This window comes from Lampetra fluviatilis, unplaced genomic scaffold (genome assembly GCF_964198595.1).
Source record: "Lampetra fluviatilis unplaced genomic scaffold, kcLamFluv1.1 SCAFFOLD_882, whole genome shotgun sequence".
NCBI lineage: Eukaryota > Metazoa > Chordata > Hyperoartia > Petromyzontiformes > Petromyzontidae > Lampetra > Lampetra fluviatilis.
Window position 1 is genome coordinate 20,001 of NW_027620941.1, and position 21,380 is coordinate 41,380.

At 54.2% G+C, this 21,380-nt stretch overlaps 1 protein-coding gene across 1 annotated transcript in view; it reads right to left on the bottom strand.

Moving 5' to 3' along the window:
- The window catches only part of LOC144954561 (septin-2-like), a gene marked incomplete at both ends in the record, with an annotated part of 23,632 nt that extends 14,445 nt beyond the window's left edge, over positions 1-9,187 (bottom strand). Inside the window, 3 exons of the mRNA XM_078885031.1 lie at positions 4,280-4,366; positions 7,033-7,162; positions 9,046-9,187. Of these exons, the coding sequence (XP_078741157.1) occupies positions 4,280-4,366; positions 7,033-7,162; positions 9,046-9,187 (359 nt within the window). The remainder of the gene's footprint in view (positions 1-4,279; positions 4,367-7,032; positions 7,163-9,045) is intronic.
- Positions 9,188-21,380: the final 12,193 nt, after the last annotated feature.

Below are 21,380 nucleotides of genomic sequence, written 5' to 3' on the forward strand. Positions count from 1 at the left end.
GAGTGAGTGGTGAGTGAGTGAGTGGTGAGTGAGTGGTGAGTGAGTGGTGAGTGAGTGTATGGGTGAATGAGTGAGTAAGTGAGTGGTGAGTGAGTGGTGAGTGAGTGGTGAGTGAGTGAGTGAGTGGTGAGTGAGTGAGTGAGTGGTGAGTGAGTGAGTGAGTGGTGAGTGAGTGTATGGGTGAGTGAGTGAGTGAGTGGTGAGTGAGTGAGTGGTGAGTGAGTGAGTGGTGAGTGAGTGAGTGGTGAGTGAGTGAGTGGTGAGTGAGTGGTGAGTGAGTGACTGAGTGAGTGAGTGAGTGAGTGGTGAGTGAGTGAGTGAGTGGCTGTATGGGTGAGTGAGTGACTGAGTGAGTGGTGAGTGAGTGAGTGAGTGGTGGGTGAGTGAGTGAGTGAGTGGTGAGTGAGTGGTGAGTGAGTGGTGAGTGAGTGGGTGAGTGAGTGACTGAGTGAGTGGTGAGTGAGTGAGTGGTGAGTGTATGGGTGAGTGAGTGAGTGGTGAGTGAGTGTATGGGTGAGTGAGTGAGTGGTGAGTGAGTGGTGAGTGAGTGGCTGTATGGGTGAGTGAGTGGTGAGTGAGTGTATGGGTGAGTGAGTGAGTGGTGAGTGAGTGGGTGAGTGAGTGACTGAGTGAGTGGTGAGTGAGTGAGTGTATGGGTGAGTGAGTGGTGAGTGAATGGTGAGTGAGTGGTGAGTGAGTGAGTGGTGAGTGACTGAGTGAGTGGTGAGTGAGTGGGTGGATGGGTTGAGTGAGTGAGTGACTGAGTGAGTGGTGAGTGAGTGAGTGGTGAGTGAGTGTATGGGTGAGTGACTGAGTGAGTGGTGAGTGAGCGGGTGGGTGAGTGAGTGGGTGAGTGAGTGACTGAGTGAGTGGTGAGTGAGTGGGTGAGTGGTGAGTGAGTGTATGGGTGAGTGAGTGACTGAGTGAGTGGTGAGTGAGTGGTGAGTGAGTGGGTGAGTGAGTGGGTGAGTGAGTGACTGAGTGAGTGGTGAGTGAGTGAGTGGGTGGTGAGTGAGTGAGTGAGTGTATGGGTGAGTGAGTGAGTGAGTGGTGAGTGAGTGGTGAGTGAGTGGTGAGTGAGTGGGTGAGTGAGTGACTGAGTGAGTGGTGAGTGAGTGAGTGGTGAGTGAGTGTATGGGTGAGTGAGTGAGTGAGTGGTGAGTGAGTGGTGAGTGAGTGGTGAGTGAGTGGCTGTATGGGTGAGTGAGTGGTGAGTGAGTGAGTGAGTGGTGAGTGAGTGGTGAGTGAGTGGTGAGTGAGTGAGTGAGTGGTGAGTGAGTGGTGAGTGAGTGGTGAGTGAGTGGGTGAGTGAGTGACTGAGTGAGTGGTGAGTGAGTGAGTGAGTGGTGAGTGAGTGTATGGGTGAGTGAGTGAGTGGTGAGTGAGTGGGTGAGTGAGTGACTGAGTGGGTGAGTGAGTGACTGAGTGAGTGGTCAGTGAGTGAGTGAGTGGTGAGTGAGTGTATGGGTGAGTGAGTGTTGAGTGAGTGGTGAGTGAGTGGTGAGTGAGTGGTGAGTGAGTGAGTGGCTGTATGGGTGAGTGAGTGGTGAGTGAGTGGTGAGTGAGTGGGTGAGTGAGTGACTGAGTGGGTGAGTGAGTGACTGAGTGAGTGGTGAGTGAGTGAGTGGTGAGTGAGTGTATGGGTGAGTGAGTGAGTGAGTGGTGAGTGAGTGGTGAGTGAGTGGTGAGTGAGTGGGTGAGTGAGTGACTGAGTGAGTGGTGAGTGAGTGAGTGGTGAGTGAGTGTATGGGTGAGTGAGTGAGTGGTGAGTGAGTGTATGGGTGAGTGAGTGAGTGAGAGGTGAGTGAGTGGTGAGTGAGTGGTGAGTGAGTGGCTGTATGGGTGAGTGAGTGGTGAGTGAGTGGGTGAGTGAGTGACTGAGTGAGTGGTGAGTGAGTGAGTGGTGAGTGAGTGTATGGGTGAGTGAGTGAGTGGTGAGTGAGTGGGTGAGTGAGTGACTGAGTGAGTGGTGAGTGAGTGAGTGAGTGGTGAGTGAGTGTATGGGTGAGTGAGTGAGTGGTGAGTGAGTGGGTGAGTGAGTGACTGAGTGAGTGGTGAGTGAGTGAGTGGTGAGTGAGTGTATGGGTGAGTGAGTGGTGAGTGAGTGGTGAGTGAGTGGTGAGTGAGTGGTGAGTGAGTGAGTGGCTGTATGGGTGAGTGAGTGGTGAGTGAGTGGTGAGTGAGTGAGTGAGCGGTGGGTGAGTGAGTGAGTGAGTGGTGAGTGAGTGGTGAGTGAGTGGTGAGTGAGTGGGTGAGTGAGTGACTGAGTGAGTGGTGAGTGAGTGAGTGAGTGGTGAGTGAGTGTATGGGTGAGTGACTGAGTGAGTGGTGAGTGAGTGGTGAGTGAGTGGGTGAGTGAGTGACTGAGTGAGTGGTGAGTGAGTGTATGGGTGAGTGAGTGAGTGAGTGGTGAGTGAGTGTATGGGTGAGTGAGTGAGTCAGTGGTGAGTGAGTGGTGAGTGGTGAGTGAGTGGTGAGTGAGTGGCTGTATGGGTGAGTGAGTGGTGAGTGAGTGGTGAGTGAGTGGGTGAGTGAGTGACTGAGTGAGTGGTCAGTGAGTGAGTGAGTGGTGAGTGTATGGGTGAGTGATTGAGTGGTGAGTGAGTGGGTGAGTGAGTGACTGAGTGAGTGGTGAGTGAGTGAGTGAGTGGTGAGTGAGTGTATGGGTGAGTGAGTGGTGAGTGAGTGGTGAGTGGTGAGTGAGTGAGTGGTGAGTGACTGAGTGAGTGGTGAGTGAGTGGGTGGGTGAGTGAGTGAGTGGTGAGTGAGTGGTGAGTGAGTGGTGAGTGAGTGAGTGAGTGACTGAGTGAGTGGGTGAGTGGGTGAGTGAGTGAGTTGGTGAGTGAGTGGTGAGTGAGTGGTGAGTGAGTGGCTGTATGGGTGAGTGAGTGAGTGAGTGGTGAGTGAGTGGGTGAGTGAGTGACTGAGTGAGTGGTGAGTGAGTGAGTGGTGAGTGAGTGTATGGGTGAGTGAGTGAGTGAGTGGTGAGTGAGTGGGTGAGTGAGTGACTGAGTGAGTGGTGAGTGAGTGGTGAGTGAGTGTATGGGTGAGTGAGTGGTGAGTGAGTGGTGAGTGAGTGGTGAGTGGTGAGTGAGTGAGTGAGTGGTGAGTGACTGAGTGAGTGGTGAGTGAGTGGGTGGATGGGTGAGTGAGTGAGTGGTGAGTGAGTGGTGAGTGAGTGGTGAGTGAGTGAGTGACTGAGTGAGTGGGTGAGTGAGTGAGTGGTGAGTGAGTGGTGAGTGAGTGGTGAGTGGTGAGTGAGTGAGTGGTGAGTGAGTGGTGAGTGAGTGGTGAGTGAGTGTGTGAGTGGGTGAGTGAGTGAGTGAGTGGTGAGTGAGTGGTGAGTGAGTGGTGAGTGAGTGGTGAGTGAGTGAGTGAGTGGTGAGTGAGTGAGTGGTGAGTGAGTGAGTGAGTGGTGAGTGAGTGAGTGAGTGGTGAGTGAGTGGTGAGTGAGTGAGTGAGTGACTGAGTGAGTGGGTGAGTGGGTGAGTGAGTGAGTTGGTGAGTGAGTGGTGAGTGAGTGGTGAGTGAGTGGCTGTATGGGTGAGTGAGTGAGTGAGTGGTGAGTGAGTGGGTGAGTGAGTGACTGAGTGAGTGGTGAGTGAGTGAGTGGTGAGTGAGTGTATGGGTGAGTGAGTGGTGAGTGAGTGGTGAGTGAGTGGTGAGTGGTGAGTGAGTGAGTGAGTGGTGAGTGACTGAGTGAGTGGTGAGTGAGTGGGTGGATGGGTGAGTGAGTGAGTGGTGAGTGAGTGGTGAGTGAGTGGTGAGTGAGTGAGTGACTGAGTGAGTGGGTGAGTGAGTGAGTGGTGAGTGAGTGGTGAGTGAGTGGTGAGTGGTGAGTGAGTGAGTGGTGAGTGAGTGGTGAGTGAGTGGTGAGTGAGTGTGTGAGTGGGTGAGTGAGTGAGTGAGTGGTGAGTGAGTGGTGAGTGAGTGGTGAGTGAGTGAGTGGTGAGTGAGTGAGTGAGTGGTGAGTGAGTGGTGAGTGAGTGAGTGAGTGGGTGAGTGAGTGGTGAGTGAGTGGTGAGTGAGTGGTGAGTGAGTGAGTGAGTGGTGAGTGAGTGAGTGGTGAGTGAGTGAGTGAGTGGTGAGTGAGTGAGTGGTGAGTGAGTGAGTGAGTGGTGAGTGAGTGGTGAGTGAGTGAGTGGTGAGTGAGTGAGTGGTGAGTGAGTGAGTGAGTGGTGAGTGAGTGAGTGAGTGGTGAGTGAGTGAGTGAGTGGTGAGTGAGTGGTGAGTGAGTGGTGAGTGAGTGGTGAGTGAGTGGTGAGTGACTGAGTGGTACCCGCAGCAGACGGGATGCTTCTCTCTGGGTACAGGTCGGTGAGGAACAGGCTGTTGATGAGCGTGGACTTGCCCAGCCCAGACTCACCTACAACAACAACATCAACAACAATCACAACATCAACAACATCAACAACAACCACAACATCAACAACATCAACAACCACAACCACCATCACATCAACAACAACATTAACAACAACATCAACAACCACAACAACAACAAAATAACATCAACCACCACCACAACCACCACCACATCTACAACCACCACCACATCAACCACCATCACATCAACAACCACCACCACCACATCAACACCAACAACCACCACCACCACATCAACCACCACATCAACCACCACCACATCTACAACCACCACCACATCAACCACCACCACCACATCAACCACCACCACAACAACCACCACCACAACAACCACCACCACATCCACCATGGTGACCCTTAGCCCCCAGGGACGCTAGGCGAGAAAGGGGGGGTGGTGGGCCTGCAAGTCCTGCCCACCAGGGTGACCCTCAGCCCCTAGGGACGCTAGGCAAGAAGGGGGGGGGGGGGTAGGCCTGCAAGTCCTGCCCACCAGGGTGACCCTCAGCCCCTAGGGACGCTAGGCAAGAAGGGGGGGGGGGTAGGCCTGCAAGTCCTGCCCACCAGGGTGACCCTCAGCCCCTAGGGACGGTAGGCAAGAAGGGGGGGGAGGGGGTAGGCCTGCAAGTCCTGCCCACCAGGGTGACCCTCAGCCCCTAGGGACGCTAGGCAAGAAGGGGGGGGGGGGGGGTAGGCCTGCAAGTCCTGCCCACCAGGGTGACCCTCAGCCCCTAGGGACGCTAGGCAAGAAGGGGGGGGTAGGCCTGCAAGTCCTGCCCACCAGGGTGAGCCTTAGCCCCTAGGGACGCTAGGCAAGAAGGGGGGGGGGGTGGGCCTGCAAGTCATGCCCACCTGGGTGACCCTCAGCCCCTAGGGACGCTAGGCAAGAAGGGGGGGGGGGGGGTAGGCCTGCAAGTCCTGCCCACCAGGGTGAGCCTCAGCCCCTAGGGACACTAGCCAAAAAGGGGGGGGTGGTGGGCCTGCAAGTCCTGCCCACCAGGGTGACCCTCAGCCCCTAGGGACGCTAGGCAAGAGGGAGGGGGCGTAGGCCTGCAAGTCCTGCCCACCAGGGTAACCCTCAGCCCCTAGGGACACTAGGCAAGAGGGGGGGGGGAGGTAGGCCTGCAAGTCCTGCTCACCAGGGTGAGCCTCAGCCCCTAGGGACGCTAGGCAAGAAGGGGGGGGGGGGATAGGCCTGCAAGTCCTGCCCACCAGGGTGAGCCTCAGCCCCTAGGGACGCTAGGCAAGAAGGGGGGGGGGGGGGTAGGCCTGCAAGTCCTGCCCACCAGGGTGAGCCTCAGCCCCTAGGGACGCTAGGCAAGAAGGGGGGGGGGGGTAGGCCTGCAAGTCCTGCCCACCAGGGTGACCCTCAGCCCCTAGGGACGCTAGGCAAGAGGGGGGGGGGGGGGGTAGGCCTGCAAGTCCTGCCCACCACGGTGACCCTCAGCCCCTAGGGACACTAGGCAAGAAGGGGGGGGGGGGGTAGGCCTGCAAGTCCTGCCCACCAGGGTAACCCTCAGCCCCTAGGGACACTAGGCAAGAAGGGGGGGGGGGGGGGTAGGCCTGCAAGTCCTGCCCACCAGGGTAACCCTCAGCCCCTAGGGACACTAGGCAAGAAGGGGGGGTCGGTAGGCCTGCAAGTCCTGCCCACCAGGGTAACCCTCAGCCCCTAGGGACACTAGGCAAGAAGGGGGGGGGGGGTAGGCCTGCAAGTCCTGCCCACCAGGGTAACCCTCAGCCCCTAGGGATGCTAGGCAAGAGGGGGGGGGGGGGAGGTAGGCCTGCAAGTCCTGCCCACCAGAGTGACCTTTAGCCCCTAGGGATCATCACAGCCATGCTCATTGCAACACTCACCACCACCACACTCACCACCACCACCACCACACTCACCACCACCACCACACCGTCACCACCATCCTCACTCACCACCACCACTCACCAGCGCCACACTTTCAACAACAACAACAACAACCGCCATTCGCCACTAAGTGGCGGTGACGTCACCACCACACTCACCACCACCACCACACTCACCACCACCACACCGTCACCACCATCCTCACTCACCACCACCACCACTCACCACCGCCACACTTTCACCACCCTCACCACACTCACCACCGCCACACTTTCACCACCACACTCACCACCACACTCACCACCACCACACTCACCACCACCACACTCACCACGATCCTCACCAACCTCACACTCACCACACTCACCACCAGTCACTACGCTCACCACACATTTACCACGCTCACCGCCACACTCACCGCCACACTCACCACCGCCACACTCACCACCACTCACCACCACCCTCACCCTCACCACCACCCTCACCACCACCACCACCCTCACACTCACCACCACCCTCACCACCACCACCCTCACCACCACCACCACGCTCACCACCCTCACCACCACCCTCACCACCACACTCACACTCACCACCCTCACCACCACCACCACCACCACCCTCACCACCACCCTCACCACCACCCTCACCACCACCCTCACCACCACCCTCACCACCACCACCACCGTCACCACCACCACCCTCACCACCACCCTCACCACCACCACCCTCACCACCACCACCCTCACACTCACCACCACCACCCTCACCACCACCCTCACCACACTCACCGGCCACCATGAGCGTGAACTCAAAGCCCTTCTTCACCGACTTGCGATGGACTTGGTTAGGGAGGTTGGCAAAGCCGACGTAGCCCGACCCAGCCGAGCTGGAGGCTGACTCCCCACTCACTGGGGAAGCCTGCGGGGAGTGAATGAGTGAGAGAATGAATGAGGGAGTGAATGAGGGAGTGAGTGAGAGAATGAGTGAGAGAATGAGAGAGTGAGTGAGTGGGTGAGAGAGTGAATGAGAGAGTGAGTGAGTGAGTGAGAGAGTGAGTGAATCAGTGAGTGACTGAGTGGGTGAGAGAATGAGTGATAGAGTGAGTGAGTGAGTGAATGAGTGAGAGAGTGAATGAGGTTGGCAAAGCCGACGTAGCCCGACCCAGCCGAGCTGGAGGCTGACTCCCCACTCACTGCAGAAGCCTGCGGGGAGTGTATGAGTGAGAGAATGAATGAGGGAGTGAATGAGAGAGTGAGTGAGAGAGAGAGTGAATGAGTGAGTGAATGAGAGAGTGAGTGAGTGAATGAGTGAGTGAGTGAGAGAGTGAGTGAATCAGTGAGTGACTGACTGAGTGGGTGAGAGAATGAGTGATAGAGTGAGTGAGTGAGTGAATGAGTGAGAGAGTGAATGAGGTTGGCAAAGCCGACGTAGCCCGACCCAGCCGAGCTGGCGGGTGACTCCCCACTCACTGGGGAAGCCTGCGGGGAGTGAATGAGTGAGAGAATGAATGAGGGAGTGAATGAGAGAGTGAGTGAGAGAGAGAGTGAATGAGTGAGTGAATGAGAGAGTGAGTGAGTGAATGAGTGAGTGAATGAGTGAGTGAATGAGAGAGTGAATGAATAAGGGAGTGAATGAGAGAGTGAATGAGAGAGTGAGTGAGAGAGAGAGAGTGAATGAGAGAGTGAGTGAGTGAGTGGGTGAGAGAGTGAGTGAGCGAGTGAGTGAGTGAGTGAGTGAATGAGAGAGTGAGTGAGTGAGTGAGTGAATGAGAGTGAGAGAATGAGTGAGTGAGAGAATGAGTGACTGAGAGAGTGGGTGAGAGAGTGAATGAGTGAGTGAATGAGAGAGAGAATGAGTGAGTGAATGAAAGAGAGTGAGTGAGAGAATGAGAGAGTGAGTGAATGAATGAGTGAGAGAATGAGTGAGAGAATGAGTGAGAGAATGAGAGTGGGTGAGAGAGTGAATGACTGAGTTAGTGAATAAGTGAGAGAATAAGTGAGAAAATGAGAGAGTGAATGAGAGAGTGAATGAGTGAGAGAATGAGTGAGAGAGTGAATGAGTGAGTGAGAGAATGAGTGAATGAACGAGTGAATGAATGAGCAAACGAATTAGTTAATGAGTGTGTGCATAAGTGAGTGGGTGAATGAGTGGACAAGTGAGTGAATGAGTGGGTGAATGAATGAGTGAGTGAATGAGTGAGTGAGTGAATGAGTGAGTGAATGAGTGGGTGAATGAATGAGTGAGTGAATGAGTGAGTGGGTGAATGAGTGAGTGAATGAGTGAGTGAATGAGTGAGTGGGTGAGTGAGTGAATGGGTGAGTGGGTGAATGAGTGAGTGAATGAGTGAGTGAATGAGTGAGTGTATGAGTGAGCTGGTGAGTGAGTGAATGGGTGAGTGGGTGAATGAGTGAGTGAATGAGTGAGTGAATGAGTGAGTGTATGAGTGAGCTGGTGAGTGAGTGAATGGGTGAGTGGGTGAATGAGTGAGTGAATGAGTGGGCGAGTGAATTAGTGAATGAGCAAGTGAATGAGTGAGTGAATGAGTGAATGAATGAGTGGGCGAGTGAATGAGTGAGTGAATGAGTGAGTGAATGAGTGAGTGAATGAATGAAGTGGGCGAGTGAATGAGTGAGTGAATGAGTGAGTGAATGAGTGAGTGAATGAGTGAGTGAATGAGTGGGCGAGTGAATTAGTGAATGAGTGAATGAATGAATGAGTGAATGAATGAGTGAATGCATGAGAGAGTGAATGAGAGAGTGAATGAGACAGTTAATGAATGAGTGAGTGAACGAGCGCGTCACCTTTGCCCTGTCAGCGGCCGCGACCTCCGACCTCAGCGGGCCGGCACCAACCTCCGACCTCAGGAGCGGGGGGCCCGCCCCCACCCCCCCCGGCCCCCACCCCTCCCCCCGCAGGCCCCTCCCCCCGACCCCCCGATGGCCCCTCCCCCCGACCCCCCGATGGCCCCTCCCCCCGACCCCCCGATGGCCCCTCCCCCCGACCCCCCGATGGCCCCTCCCCCCGACCCCCCGCTCCAAAGGTCGCCTCAAAACGCTTCCTGTAGCTCTGGGGGGGGAGAGAGAGAGACAGGTACATGGTCTATATGGGATTGTGGCCCTATAGATCTATATGGGATTGTGAACCTATAAATATATATGGGATTGTGAACCTATAAATCTATATGGGATTGTGGCCCTATAGGTCTATATGGGATTGTGGCCCTATAGGTCTATATGGGATTGTGGCCCTATAGGTCTATATGGGATTGTGGCCCTATAGGTCTATATGGGATTGTGGCCCTATAGATCTATATGGGATTGTGGCCCTATCGGTCTATATGGGATTGTGGCCCTATAGGTCTATATGGGATTGTGGCCCTATAGGTCTATATGGGATTGTGGCCCTATAGATCTAGATGGGATTGTGGCCCTATAGATCTATATGGGATTGTGGCCCTATAGATCTATATGGGATTGTGGCCCTATAGATCTATATGGGATTGTGGCCCTATAGATCTATATGGGATTGTGGCCCTATAGATCTATATGGGATTGTGACCCTATAGATCTATATGGGATTGTGGCCCTATAGATCTATATGGGATTGTGGCCCTATAGATCTATATGGGATTGTGGGCCTATAGATCTATATGGGATTGTGACCCTATAGATCTATATGGGATTGTGGCCCTATAGATCTATATGGGATTGTGGCCCTATAGATCTATATGGGATTGTGGCCCTATAGATCTATATGGGATTGTGGCCCTATAGATCTATATGGGATTGTGGCCATTTAGATCTATATGGGATTGTGGCCCTATAGATCTATATGGGATTGTGGCCCTATAGATCTATATGGGATTGTGGCCCTATAGATCTATATGGGATTGTGGCCCTATAGATCTATATGGGATTGTGACCCTATAGATCTATATGGGATTGTGGCCCTATAGATCTATATGGGATTGTGGCCCTATAGATCTATATGGGATTGTGGGCCTATAGATCTATATGGGATTGTGACCCTATAGATCTATATGGGATTGTGGCCCTATAGATCTATATGGGATTGTGGCCCTATAGATCTATATGGGATTGTGGCCCTATAGATCTATATGGGATTGTGGCCCTATAGATCTATATGGGATTGTGGCCCTATAGATCTATATGGGATTGTGGCCCTATAGATCTATATGGGATTGTGGCCCTATAGATCAATATGGGATTGTGGCCCTATAGATCTATATGGGATTGTGGCCCTATAGGTCTATATGGGATTGTGGCCCTATAGATCTATATGGGATTGTGGCCCTATAGATCTATATGGGATTGTGGCCCTATAGGTCTATATGGGATTGTGACCCTATAGATCTATATGGAATTGTGACCCTATAAATCTATGTGGAATTGCGACCCTATAAATCGATATGGGATTGTGGCACTATAGATCTATATGGGATTGTGGCCCTATAGATCTATATGGGATTGTGGCCCTATAGATCTATATGGGATTGTGGCCCTATAGATCTATATGGGATTGTGGCCCTATAGGTCTATATGGGATTGTGGCCCTATAGATCTATATGGGATTGTGGCCCTATAGATCTATATGGGATTGTGGCCCTATAGATCTATATGGGATTGTGGCCCTATAGGTCTATATGGGATTGTGGCCCTATAGATCTATATGGGATTGTGGCCCTATAGATCTATATGGGATTGTGGCCCTATAGGTCTATATGGGATTGTGACCCTATAGATCTATATGGAATTGTGACCCTATAAATCTATGTGGCATTGTGACCCTATAAATCTATATGGGATTGTGGCACTATAGATCTATATGGGATTGTGGCCCTATAGATCTATATGGGATTGTGGCCCTATAGATCTATATGGGATTGTGGCCCTATAGATCTATATGGGATTGTGGCCCTATAGGTCTATATGGGATTGTGGCCCTATAGATCTATATGGGATTGTGGCCCTATAGATCTATATGGGATTGTGGCCCTATAGATCTATATGGGATTGTGGCCCTATAGGTCTATATGGGATTGTGGCCCTATAGATCTATATGGGATTGTGGCCCTATAGATCTATATGGGATTGTGGCCCTATAGGTCTATATGGGATTGTGACCCTATAGATCTATATGGAATTGTGACCCTATAAATCTATGTGGCATTGTGACCCTATAAATCTATATGGGATTGTGGCACTATAGATCTATATGGGATTGTGGCCCTATAGATCTATATGGGATTGTGGCCCTATAGATCTATATGGGATTGTGGCCCTATAGATCTATATGGGATTGTGGCCCTATAGGTCTATATGGGATTGTGGCCCTATAGATATATATGGGATTGTGGCCCTATAGATCTATATGGGATTGTGGCCCTATAGATCTATATGGGATTGTGGCCCTATAGATCTATATGGGATTGTGGCCCTATAGATCTATATGGGATTGTGGCCCTATAGGTCTATATGGGATTGTGACCCTATAGATCTATATGGAATTGTGACCCTATAAATCTATGTGGAATTGTGACCCTATAAATCTATATGGGATTGTGGCACTATAGATCTATATGGGATTGTGGCCCTATAGATCTATATGGGATTGTGGCCCTATAGATCTATATGGGATTGTGGCCCTATAGATCTATATGGGATTGTGGCCCTATAGATCTATATGGGATTGTGGCCCTATAGATCTATATGGGATTGTGGCCCTATAGATCTATGTGGGATTGTGGCCCTATAGATCTATATGGGATTGTGGCCCTATAGGTCTATATGGGATTGTGGCCCTATAGATCTATATGGGATAGTGGCCCTATAGGTCTATATGGAATTGTGACCCTATAAATCTAACTGGAATTGTGACCCTATAAATCTAACTGGAATTGTGACCCTATAAATATATATGGGATTGTGAACCTATAAATCTATATGGGATTGTGACCCCATACACAAATATGGGATTGTGACCCCATAGGAATTGTGAACCCATACATCTATATGGGGTTGTGACCCCATAGACTTATATGGAATTGTGACCCCATACACCTTTATAGAATTGTGACAACATAGACCTTTATAGGATTGTGGCCCCATAGACCTATATGGGATTGTGATCCCATAGGGATTGTGACCCCATAAATCTATATGGGGTTGTGACCCCATAGACCTATATGGGATTGTAGCCCCACAGACCTATATGCCATTGTGACCCAATAGATCTATATGGGATTGTGACCCCATAGGGATTGTGAACCCATAGACCTATATGGGATTGTGACCCCATACACATATATATGATTGTTATCCCATATGATTCTCACCCCCTACCTAATAGGGTCCAGGGTCTATATAGGATTGTCACCCCCTACCTAATAGGGTCCAGGGTCTATATAGGATTGTCACCCCCTACCTAATAGGGTCCATGGTCTATATAGGATTCCCACCCCCTACCTAATAGGGTCCAGGGTCTATATAGGATTGTCACCCCCTACCTAATAGGGTCCAGGGTCTATATAGGATTGCCACCCCCTACCTAATAGGGTCCATGGTCTATATAGGATTCCCACCCCCTACCTAATAGGGTCCAGGGTCTATATAGGATTCCCACCCCCTACCTAATAGGGTCCAGGGTCTATATAGGATTCCCACCCCCTACCTAATAGGGTCCAGGGTCTATATAGGATTCCCACCCCCTACCTAATAGGGTCCAGGGTCTATATAGGATTCCCACCCCCTACCTAATAGGGTCCATTGTCTATATAGGATTCCCACCCCCTACCTAATAGGGTCCATTGTCTATATAGGATTCCCACCCCCTACCTAATAGGGTCCATGGTCTATATAGGATTCCCACCCCCTACCTAATAGGGTCCATTGTCTATCTAGGATTCCCACCCCCTACCTAATAGGGTCCATGGTCTATATAGGATTCCCACCCCCTACCTAATAGGGTCCAGGGTCTATATAGGATTCCCACCCCCTACCTAATAGGGTCCATTGTCTATATAGGATTCCCACCCCCTACCTAATAGGGTCCATGGTCTATATAGGATTGTCACCCCCTACCTAATAGGGTCCAGGGTCTATATAGGATTCCCACCCCCTACCTAATAGGGTCCAGGGTCTATATAGGATTCCCACCCCCTACCTAATAGGGTCCAGGGTCTATATAGGATTATCACCCCCTACCTAATAGGGTCCAGGGTCTATATAGGATTCCCACCCCCTACCTAATAGGGTCCAGGGTCTATATAGGATTTTCACCCCCTACCTAATAGGGTCCAGGGTCTATATAGGATTATCACCCCCTACCTAATAGGGTCCAGGGTCTATATAGGATTCCCACCCCCTACCTAATAGGGTCCAGGGTCTATATAGGATTCCCACCCCCTACCTAATAGGGTCCAGGGTCTATATAGGATTCCCACCCCCTACCTAATAGGGTCCAGGGTCTATATAGGATTGTCACCCCCTACCTAATAGGGTCCAGGGTCTATATAGGATTCCCACCCCCTACCTAATAGGGTCCAGGGTCTATATAGGATTCCCACCCCCTACCTAATAGGGTCAATGGTCTATATATGATTCCCACCCCCTACCTAATAGGGTCCATGGTCTATATAGGATTCCCACCCCCTACCTAATAGGGTCCATGGTCTATATAGGATTCCCACCCCCTACCTAATAGGGTCCAGGGTCTATATAGGATTCCCACCCCCTACCTAATAGGGTCCATGGTCTATATAGGATTCCCACCCCCTACCTAATAGGGTCCAAGGTCTATATAGGATTCCCACCCCCTACCTAATAGGGTCCAGGGTCTATATAGGATTCCCACCCCCTACCTATAGGGTCCATGGTCTATATAGGATTATCACCCCCTACCTAATAGGGTCCAGGGTCTATATAGGATTATCACCCCCTACCTAATAGGGTCCAGGGTCTATATAGGATTCCCACCCCCTACCTAATAGGGTCCAGGGTCTATATAGGATTCCCACCCCCTACCTAATAGGGTCCAGGGTCTATATAGGATTCCCACCCCCTACCTAATAGGGTCCAGGGTCTATATAGGATTCCCACCCCCTACCTAATAGGGTCCAGGGTCTATATAGGATTCCCACCCCCTACCTAATAGGGTCCATTGTCTATATAGGATTCCCACCCCCTACCTAATAGGGTCCATTGTCTATATAGGATTCCCACCCCCTACCTAATAGGGTCCATGGTCTATATAGGATTCCCACCCCCTACCTAATAGGGTCCATTGTCTATATAGGATTCCCACCCCCTACCTAATAGGGTCCATGGTCTATATAGGATTCCCACCCCCTACCTAATAGGGTCCAGGGTCTATATAGGATTCCCACCCCCTACCTAATAGGGTCCATTGTCTATATAGGATTCCCACCCCCTACCTAATAGGGTCCATGGTCTATATAGGATTGTCACCCCCTACCTAATAGGGTCCAGGGTCTATATAGGATTCCCACCCCCTACCTAATAGGGTCCAGGGTCTATATAGGATTCCCACCCCCTACCTAATAGGGTCCAGGGTCTATATAGGATTATCACCCCTTACCTAATAGGGTCCAGGGTCTATATAGGATTCCCACCCCCTACCTAATAGGGTCCAGGGTCTATATAGGATTTTCACCCCCTACCTAATAGGGTCCAGGGTCTATATAGGATTATCACCCCCTACCTAATAGGGTCCAGGGTCTATATAGGATTCCCACCCCCTACCTAATAGGGTCCAGGGTCTATATAGGATTCCCACCCCCTACCTAATAGGGTCCAGGGTCTATATAGGATTCCCACCCCCTACCTAATAGGGTCCAGGGTCTATATAGGATTGTCACCCCCTACCTAATAGGGTCCAGGGTCTATATAGGATTCCCACCCCCTACCTAATAGGGTCCAGGGTCTATATAGGATTCCCACCCCCTACCTAATAGGGTCCATGGTCTATATATGATTCCCACCCCCTACCTAATAGGGTCCATGGTCTATATAGGATTCCCACCCCCTACCTAATAGGGTCCATGGTCTATATAGGATTCCCACCCCCTACCTAATAGGGTCCAGGGTCTATATAGGATTCCCACCCCCTACCTAATAGGGTCCATGGTCTATATAGGATTCCCACCCCCTACCTAATAGGGTCCAGGGTCTATATAGGATTCCCACCCCCTACCTAATAGGGTCCAGGGTCTATATAGGATTCCCACCCCCTACCTATAGGGTCCATGGTCTATATAGGATTATCACCCCCTACCTAATAGGGTCCAGGGTCTATATAGGATTATCACCCCCTACCTAATAGGGTCCAGGGTCTATATAGGATTATCACCCCCTACCTAATAGGGTCCAGGGTCTATATAGGATTCCCACCCCCTACCTAATAGGGTCCAGGGTCTATATAGGATTCCCACCCCCTACCTAATAGGGTCCAGGGTCTATATAGGATTCCCACCCCCTACCTATAGGGTCCATGGTCTATATAGGATTATCACCCCCTACCTAATAGGGTCCAGGGTCTATATAGGATTATCACCCCCTACCTAATAGGGTCCAGGGTCTATATAGGATTATCACCCCCTACCTAATAGGGTCCAGGGTCTATATAGGATTCCCACCCCCTACCTAATAGGGTCCAGGGTCTATATAGGATTATCACCCCCTACCTAATAGGGTCCAGGGTCTATATAGGATTGGCACCCCCTACCTAATAGGGTCCAGGGTCTATATAGGATTCCCACCCCCTACCTAATAGGGTCCAGGGTCTATATAGGATTCCCACCCCCTACCTAATAGGGTCCAGGGTCTATATAGGATTCCCACCCCCTACCTAATAGGGTCCAGGGTCTATATAGGATTCCCACCCCCTACCTAATAGGGTCCAGGGTCTATATAGGATTCCCACCCCCTACCTAATAGGGTCCAGGGTCTATATCCAACCCCTCCCCCACTGGTCAGTGATGACATCATCGACATTCAGCAGTGATGACGTCACCAAGTGGTGACGTCACACAAAGGCACAGTGATCGTTTCTCCAACGTGATGACATCATCCCCCCACACACCCACCCACTCACCCACTCACTCACTCACCCACTCACTCACTCACTCACCCAAACACCCACTCACTCACTCACCCACTCACTCACCCACTCACCCACCCACCCACTCCCTCACCCACCCACCCACTCCCTCACCCACCCACTCACCCACTCACCCAAACACACACTCACTCACCCACTCACTCACCCACCCACCCACTCACTCACTCACTCAGCCACTCACTCACTCACTCACTCACCCAAACACTCACTCACCCACTCACCCACCCACCCACTCCCTCACCCACCCACTCACCCACTCACCCAAACACACACTCACTCACCCACTCACTCACCCACCCACCCACTCACTCACTCAGCCACTCACTCACTCACTCACCCAAACACCCACTCACTCACTCACCCACTCACTCACCCACTCACCCACCCACCCACTCCCTCACCCACCCACCCAAACACACACTCACTCACCCACTCACTCACTCACCCACTCACTCACCCACTCACTCACCCACCCACCCACCCACCCACTCACTCACTCACCCACCCACTCACTCACTCACTCACCCACCCACTCACTCACTCAGCCACTCACTCAGCCACTCACTCAGCCACTCACTCAGCCACTCACTCAGCCACTCACTCAGCCACTCACTCAGCCACTCACTCAGCCACTCACTCAGCCACTCACTCAGCCACTCACTCAGCCACTCACTCAGCCACTCACCCACCCACCCACCCACTCACCCACCCACCCACCCACTCACCCACCCACCCACCCACTCACCCACCCACCCACCCACTCACCCACCCACCCACCCACTCACCCACCCACCCACTCACTCACCCACCCACTCACTCACTCACCCACCCACCCACTCACTCACCCACCCACCCACTCACTCACTCACCCACTCACCCACCCACTCACTCACCCAAACACACACTCACTCACTCACCCACTCACCCACCCACTCACTCACCCACCCACACACTCGCCCACTCACTCACCCACCCACACACTCACCCACCCACTCACCCACCCACCCACTCACCCACTCACCCAAACACTCACCCACCCACCCCACCCACTCACTCACTCACTCACCCACCCACTCACCCACCCATTCACTCACTCACCCACCCACTCACTCACTCACTCACCCACCCACTCACTCACTCACCCACCCACCCACTCACTCACTCACTCACTCACCCATCCACCCACCCACCCACTCACCCACACACCCACCCACTCACCCACCCACTCACTCACCCACCCACCCACTCACTCACCCACCCACCCACCCACTCACTCACCCACCCACCCACTCACTCACTCACCCACCCACTCACTCACTCACCCACCCACCCACTCACTCACCCACCCACCCACTCACTCACCCACCCACTCACCCACCCACTCACCCACCCACTCACCCCACCCACCCACCCACCCACTCACCCACCCACCCACCCACTCACCCACCCACCCACTCACCCACCCACTCACTCACTCACCCACCCCACTCACCCACCCACTCACTCACCCACCCACCCACCCACTCACTCACTCACTCACCCACTCACCCACCCACTCACTCACCCACTCACACACTCACTCACTCACCCAAACACACACTCACTCACTCACCCACTCACCCACCCACTAACTCACCCACCCACACACTCACTCACCACCCACCCACCCACTCACCCACCCACCACTCACTCACTCACTCACCCACCCACCCACCCACCCACTCACCCACTCACTCACTCACCCACCCACTCACCCACCCACCCACTCACCCACTCACCCACTCACCCAAACACTCACCACCCACCCACCCACCCACTCACTCACTCACCCACCCACTCACTCACTCACCCACCCACTCACTCACTCACTCACCCACCCACCCACCCACCCACCCACCACTCACCCACCCACCCCACTCACTCACTCACTCACCCACTCACCCACCCACTCACTCACCCAAACACACACTCACTCACTCACCCACTCACCCCACCCACTCACTCACCCACCCACACACTCACCACTCACTCACCCACACCACACACTCACCCACCCACTCACCCACCCACCCACTCACCCACTCACCCACTCACCCAACACTCACCCACCCACCCACCAACTCACTCACTCACTCACCCACCCACTCACCCACCCACTCACCTCACCCCACCCACCCACTCCACTCACCCACCCACCCACTCACTCACCCACCCACCCACCCACCCACCCACCCACTCACTCACTCACTCACCCATCCACCCACCCACCCACCCACCCACTCACCCACACACCCACCCACTCACCCACCCACTCACTCACCCACCCACCCACTCACTCACCACCCACCCACTCCACTTCACCACCCACACACTCACCTCACCCACCCACCCACCCACTCACTCCACACCCACCCACCCACTCACTCACCACCCACTCCACTCACTTCACCCACCCCACCCACTCACCCACCCACCCACTCACCCACCCACCCCACCCACCCACTCACCCACCCACTCACCTCACTCACCCACCCACTCACCCACCCACTCACTCACCCACCCACCCACCCAACCCACCCACTCACTCACTCACCCACCCACCCACCACTCACTCACTCACCCCACCACTCACTCACCCACCCACCCACTCACTCACCCACCCACCCACTCACTCACCCACCCACTCACCCACCCACTCACCCACCCACTCACCCACCCACCCACCTCACCCACCCACCCACTCACCCACCCACCCCACTCACCCACCCACTCACTCACTCACCCCACCACTCACCCACCCACTCACTCACCCACCCACCCACCCACTCACTCACTCACTCACCCACTCACCCACCCACTCACTCACCCACTCACACACTCACTCACTCACTCACCCAACACACACCACTCACCACCCACTCACCCACCCACTACTCACCCACCCACACACACACTCACCCACCCACCCACTCACCCCACCCACTCACACACTCACCTCACCACCCACCCCACCCACTCACCCACCACCCACTCACTCACTCACCCACCCACTCACCCACCCACCCACCACCCACCACCCACTCACCCACACACTCACCCCACCCACCCACTCACCACCACCCCACCTCACTCACCACTCACCCACCACTCACTCACTCCACCTCACCCACCCACCACACCCACCCACTCCACCCACTCACCCACCACACCCACTCCACCCACCCACTCACTCACTCACCCACTCACACCCACCCACACCACTCACTCACCACCACACTCACCCACCACATCACTCACCCACCCACACTCACCCACTCACTCACCACCCACACACTCACCCACCCACACCACCCACCACCACCACTCACCCACTCACCACACTCACCCACCCACCCCACTCACTCACTCCACTCACCCACTCACCCACCCACTCACTCACCCACCCACCACTCCACTCACCCACCACCCACTCACTCACATCCACCCCACCACTCACCCTCACCCATCCCACCACCACCCACCCACCCACTCACCTCACCACACCACCCACTCACCCACTCCACTCACTCACCCACCCACCACTCACTCACCACCCACCCACTCACTCACCCACCACCCACCACCCACTCCACTCACCCACCCACCTCACTCACCCACACACTCACTCACTCCCACCCACCCACTCACCCACCCACCCACTCACCACCCACTCACCCACCCACCCACCCACCCACCCACTCACCCACCCTCTCACCCACCACCCACTCACTCACTCACCCACTCCACCCACTCACTCACCCCACCCACCTCACTCCACTCCACCCACCAACCCACTCACTACCCACCCACCACTCACTCACCCACCCACCACTCACTCACCCCACCACCACTCACTCACCCACCACCCACCCACTCACCCACTCACTCACTCACCCACCCACTCACCCACCACTCACTCACCCACTCACCCACTCACTCACTCACCCACCACACACTCACTCACACACCCACCCACCCCACTCCACTCACCCACCCACTCACTCACTCCACCACCCACCACCACTCACTCACCTCACCCACCCACCCACTCACCACCACCCACTCCACTCACCCAACCCACCACCCACTCACCCACCCACTCACTCACCTCACCCACCCACTCACCACCACACCACCCACCCTCCCACCACCACCACTCACTCACTCACCACACACTCACCCACTCACCTCACCCACCCACCCACTCACCCACCCACCCACCCACTCACCCACCACTCACTCCACCCACCCACTCACTCACTCACTCACCCACCACTCCACTCACTCACCCACCCACCTCACTCACTCACTCACACACCCAACACACACTCAACCACCCACCCACCCACTCACCCACCACCACTCACCCACCACCCACCCACCCACCCCCACCCCACTCACTCACTCACCCACCTCACCCACCCACTCACCCACCCACCCACTCACTCACCCACCCACCCACTCACCCCACCCACCCACTCACCCACCCACCCACTCACCCACCCACCCACCCACTCACCCACCCACTCACTCACTCACTCACCCACCCACTCACTCACTCACCCACCACTCACTCACTCACCCACTCACTCACCCAAACACACACTCAACCACCCACCCACCACTCACCACCCCACTCACCCACACCACTCCACCCACCCCCCCACCACTCACTCACTCCCACCCACCCACTCACCCACCCACTCACCCACCCACACACTCACTCACCCACCCACCCCTCACCCACCCACCCACCTCCACCCACCTCACTCACCTCACCCACCCAGCCCACCACTCCACCCACCCACCCACCCACCCACTCACCCACCCACCCACCCACCCACACACTCACCCACCCACCCACCCACTCACTTCACCCACCCACCCACGCCACTCACCCACCCACCCACCCACTCACCCACCCACGCCACGCCACTCA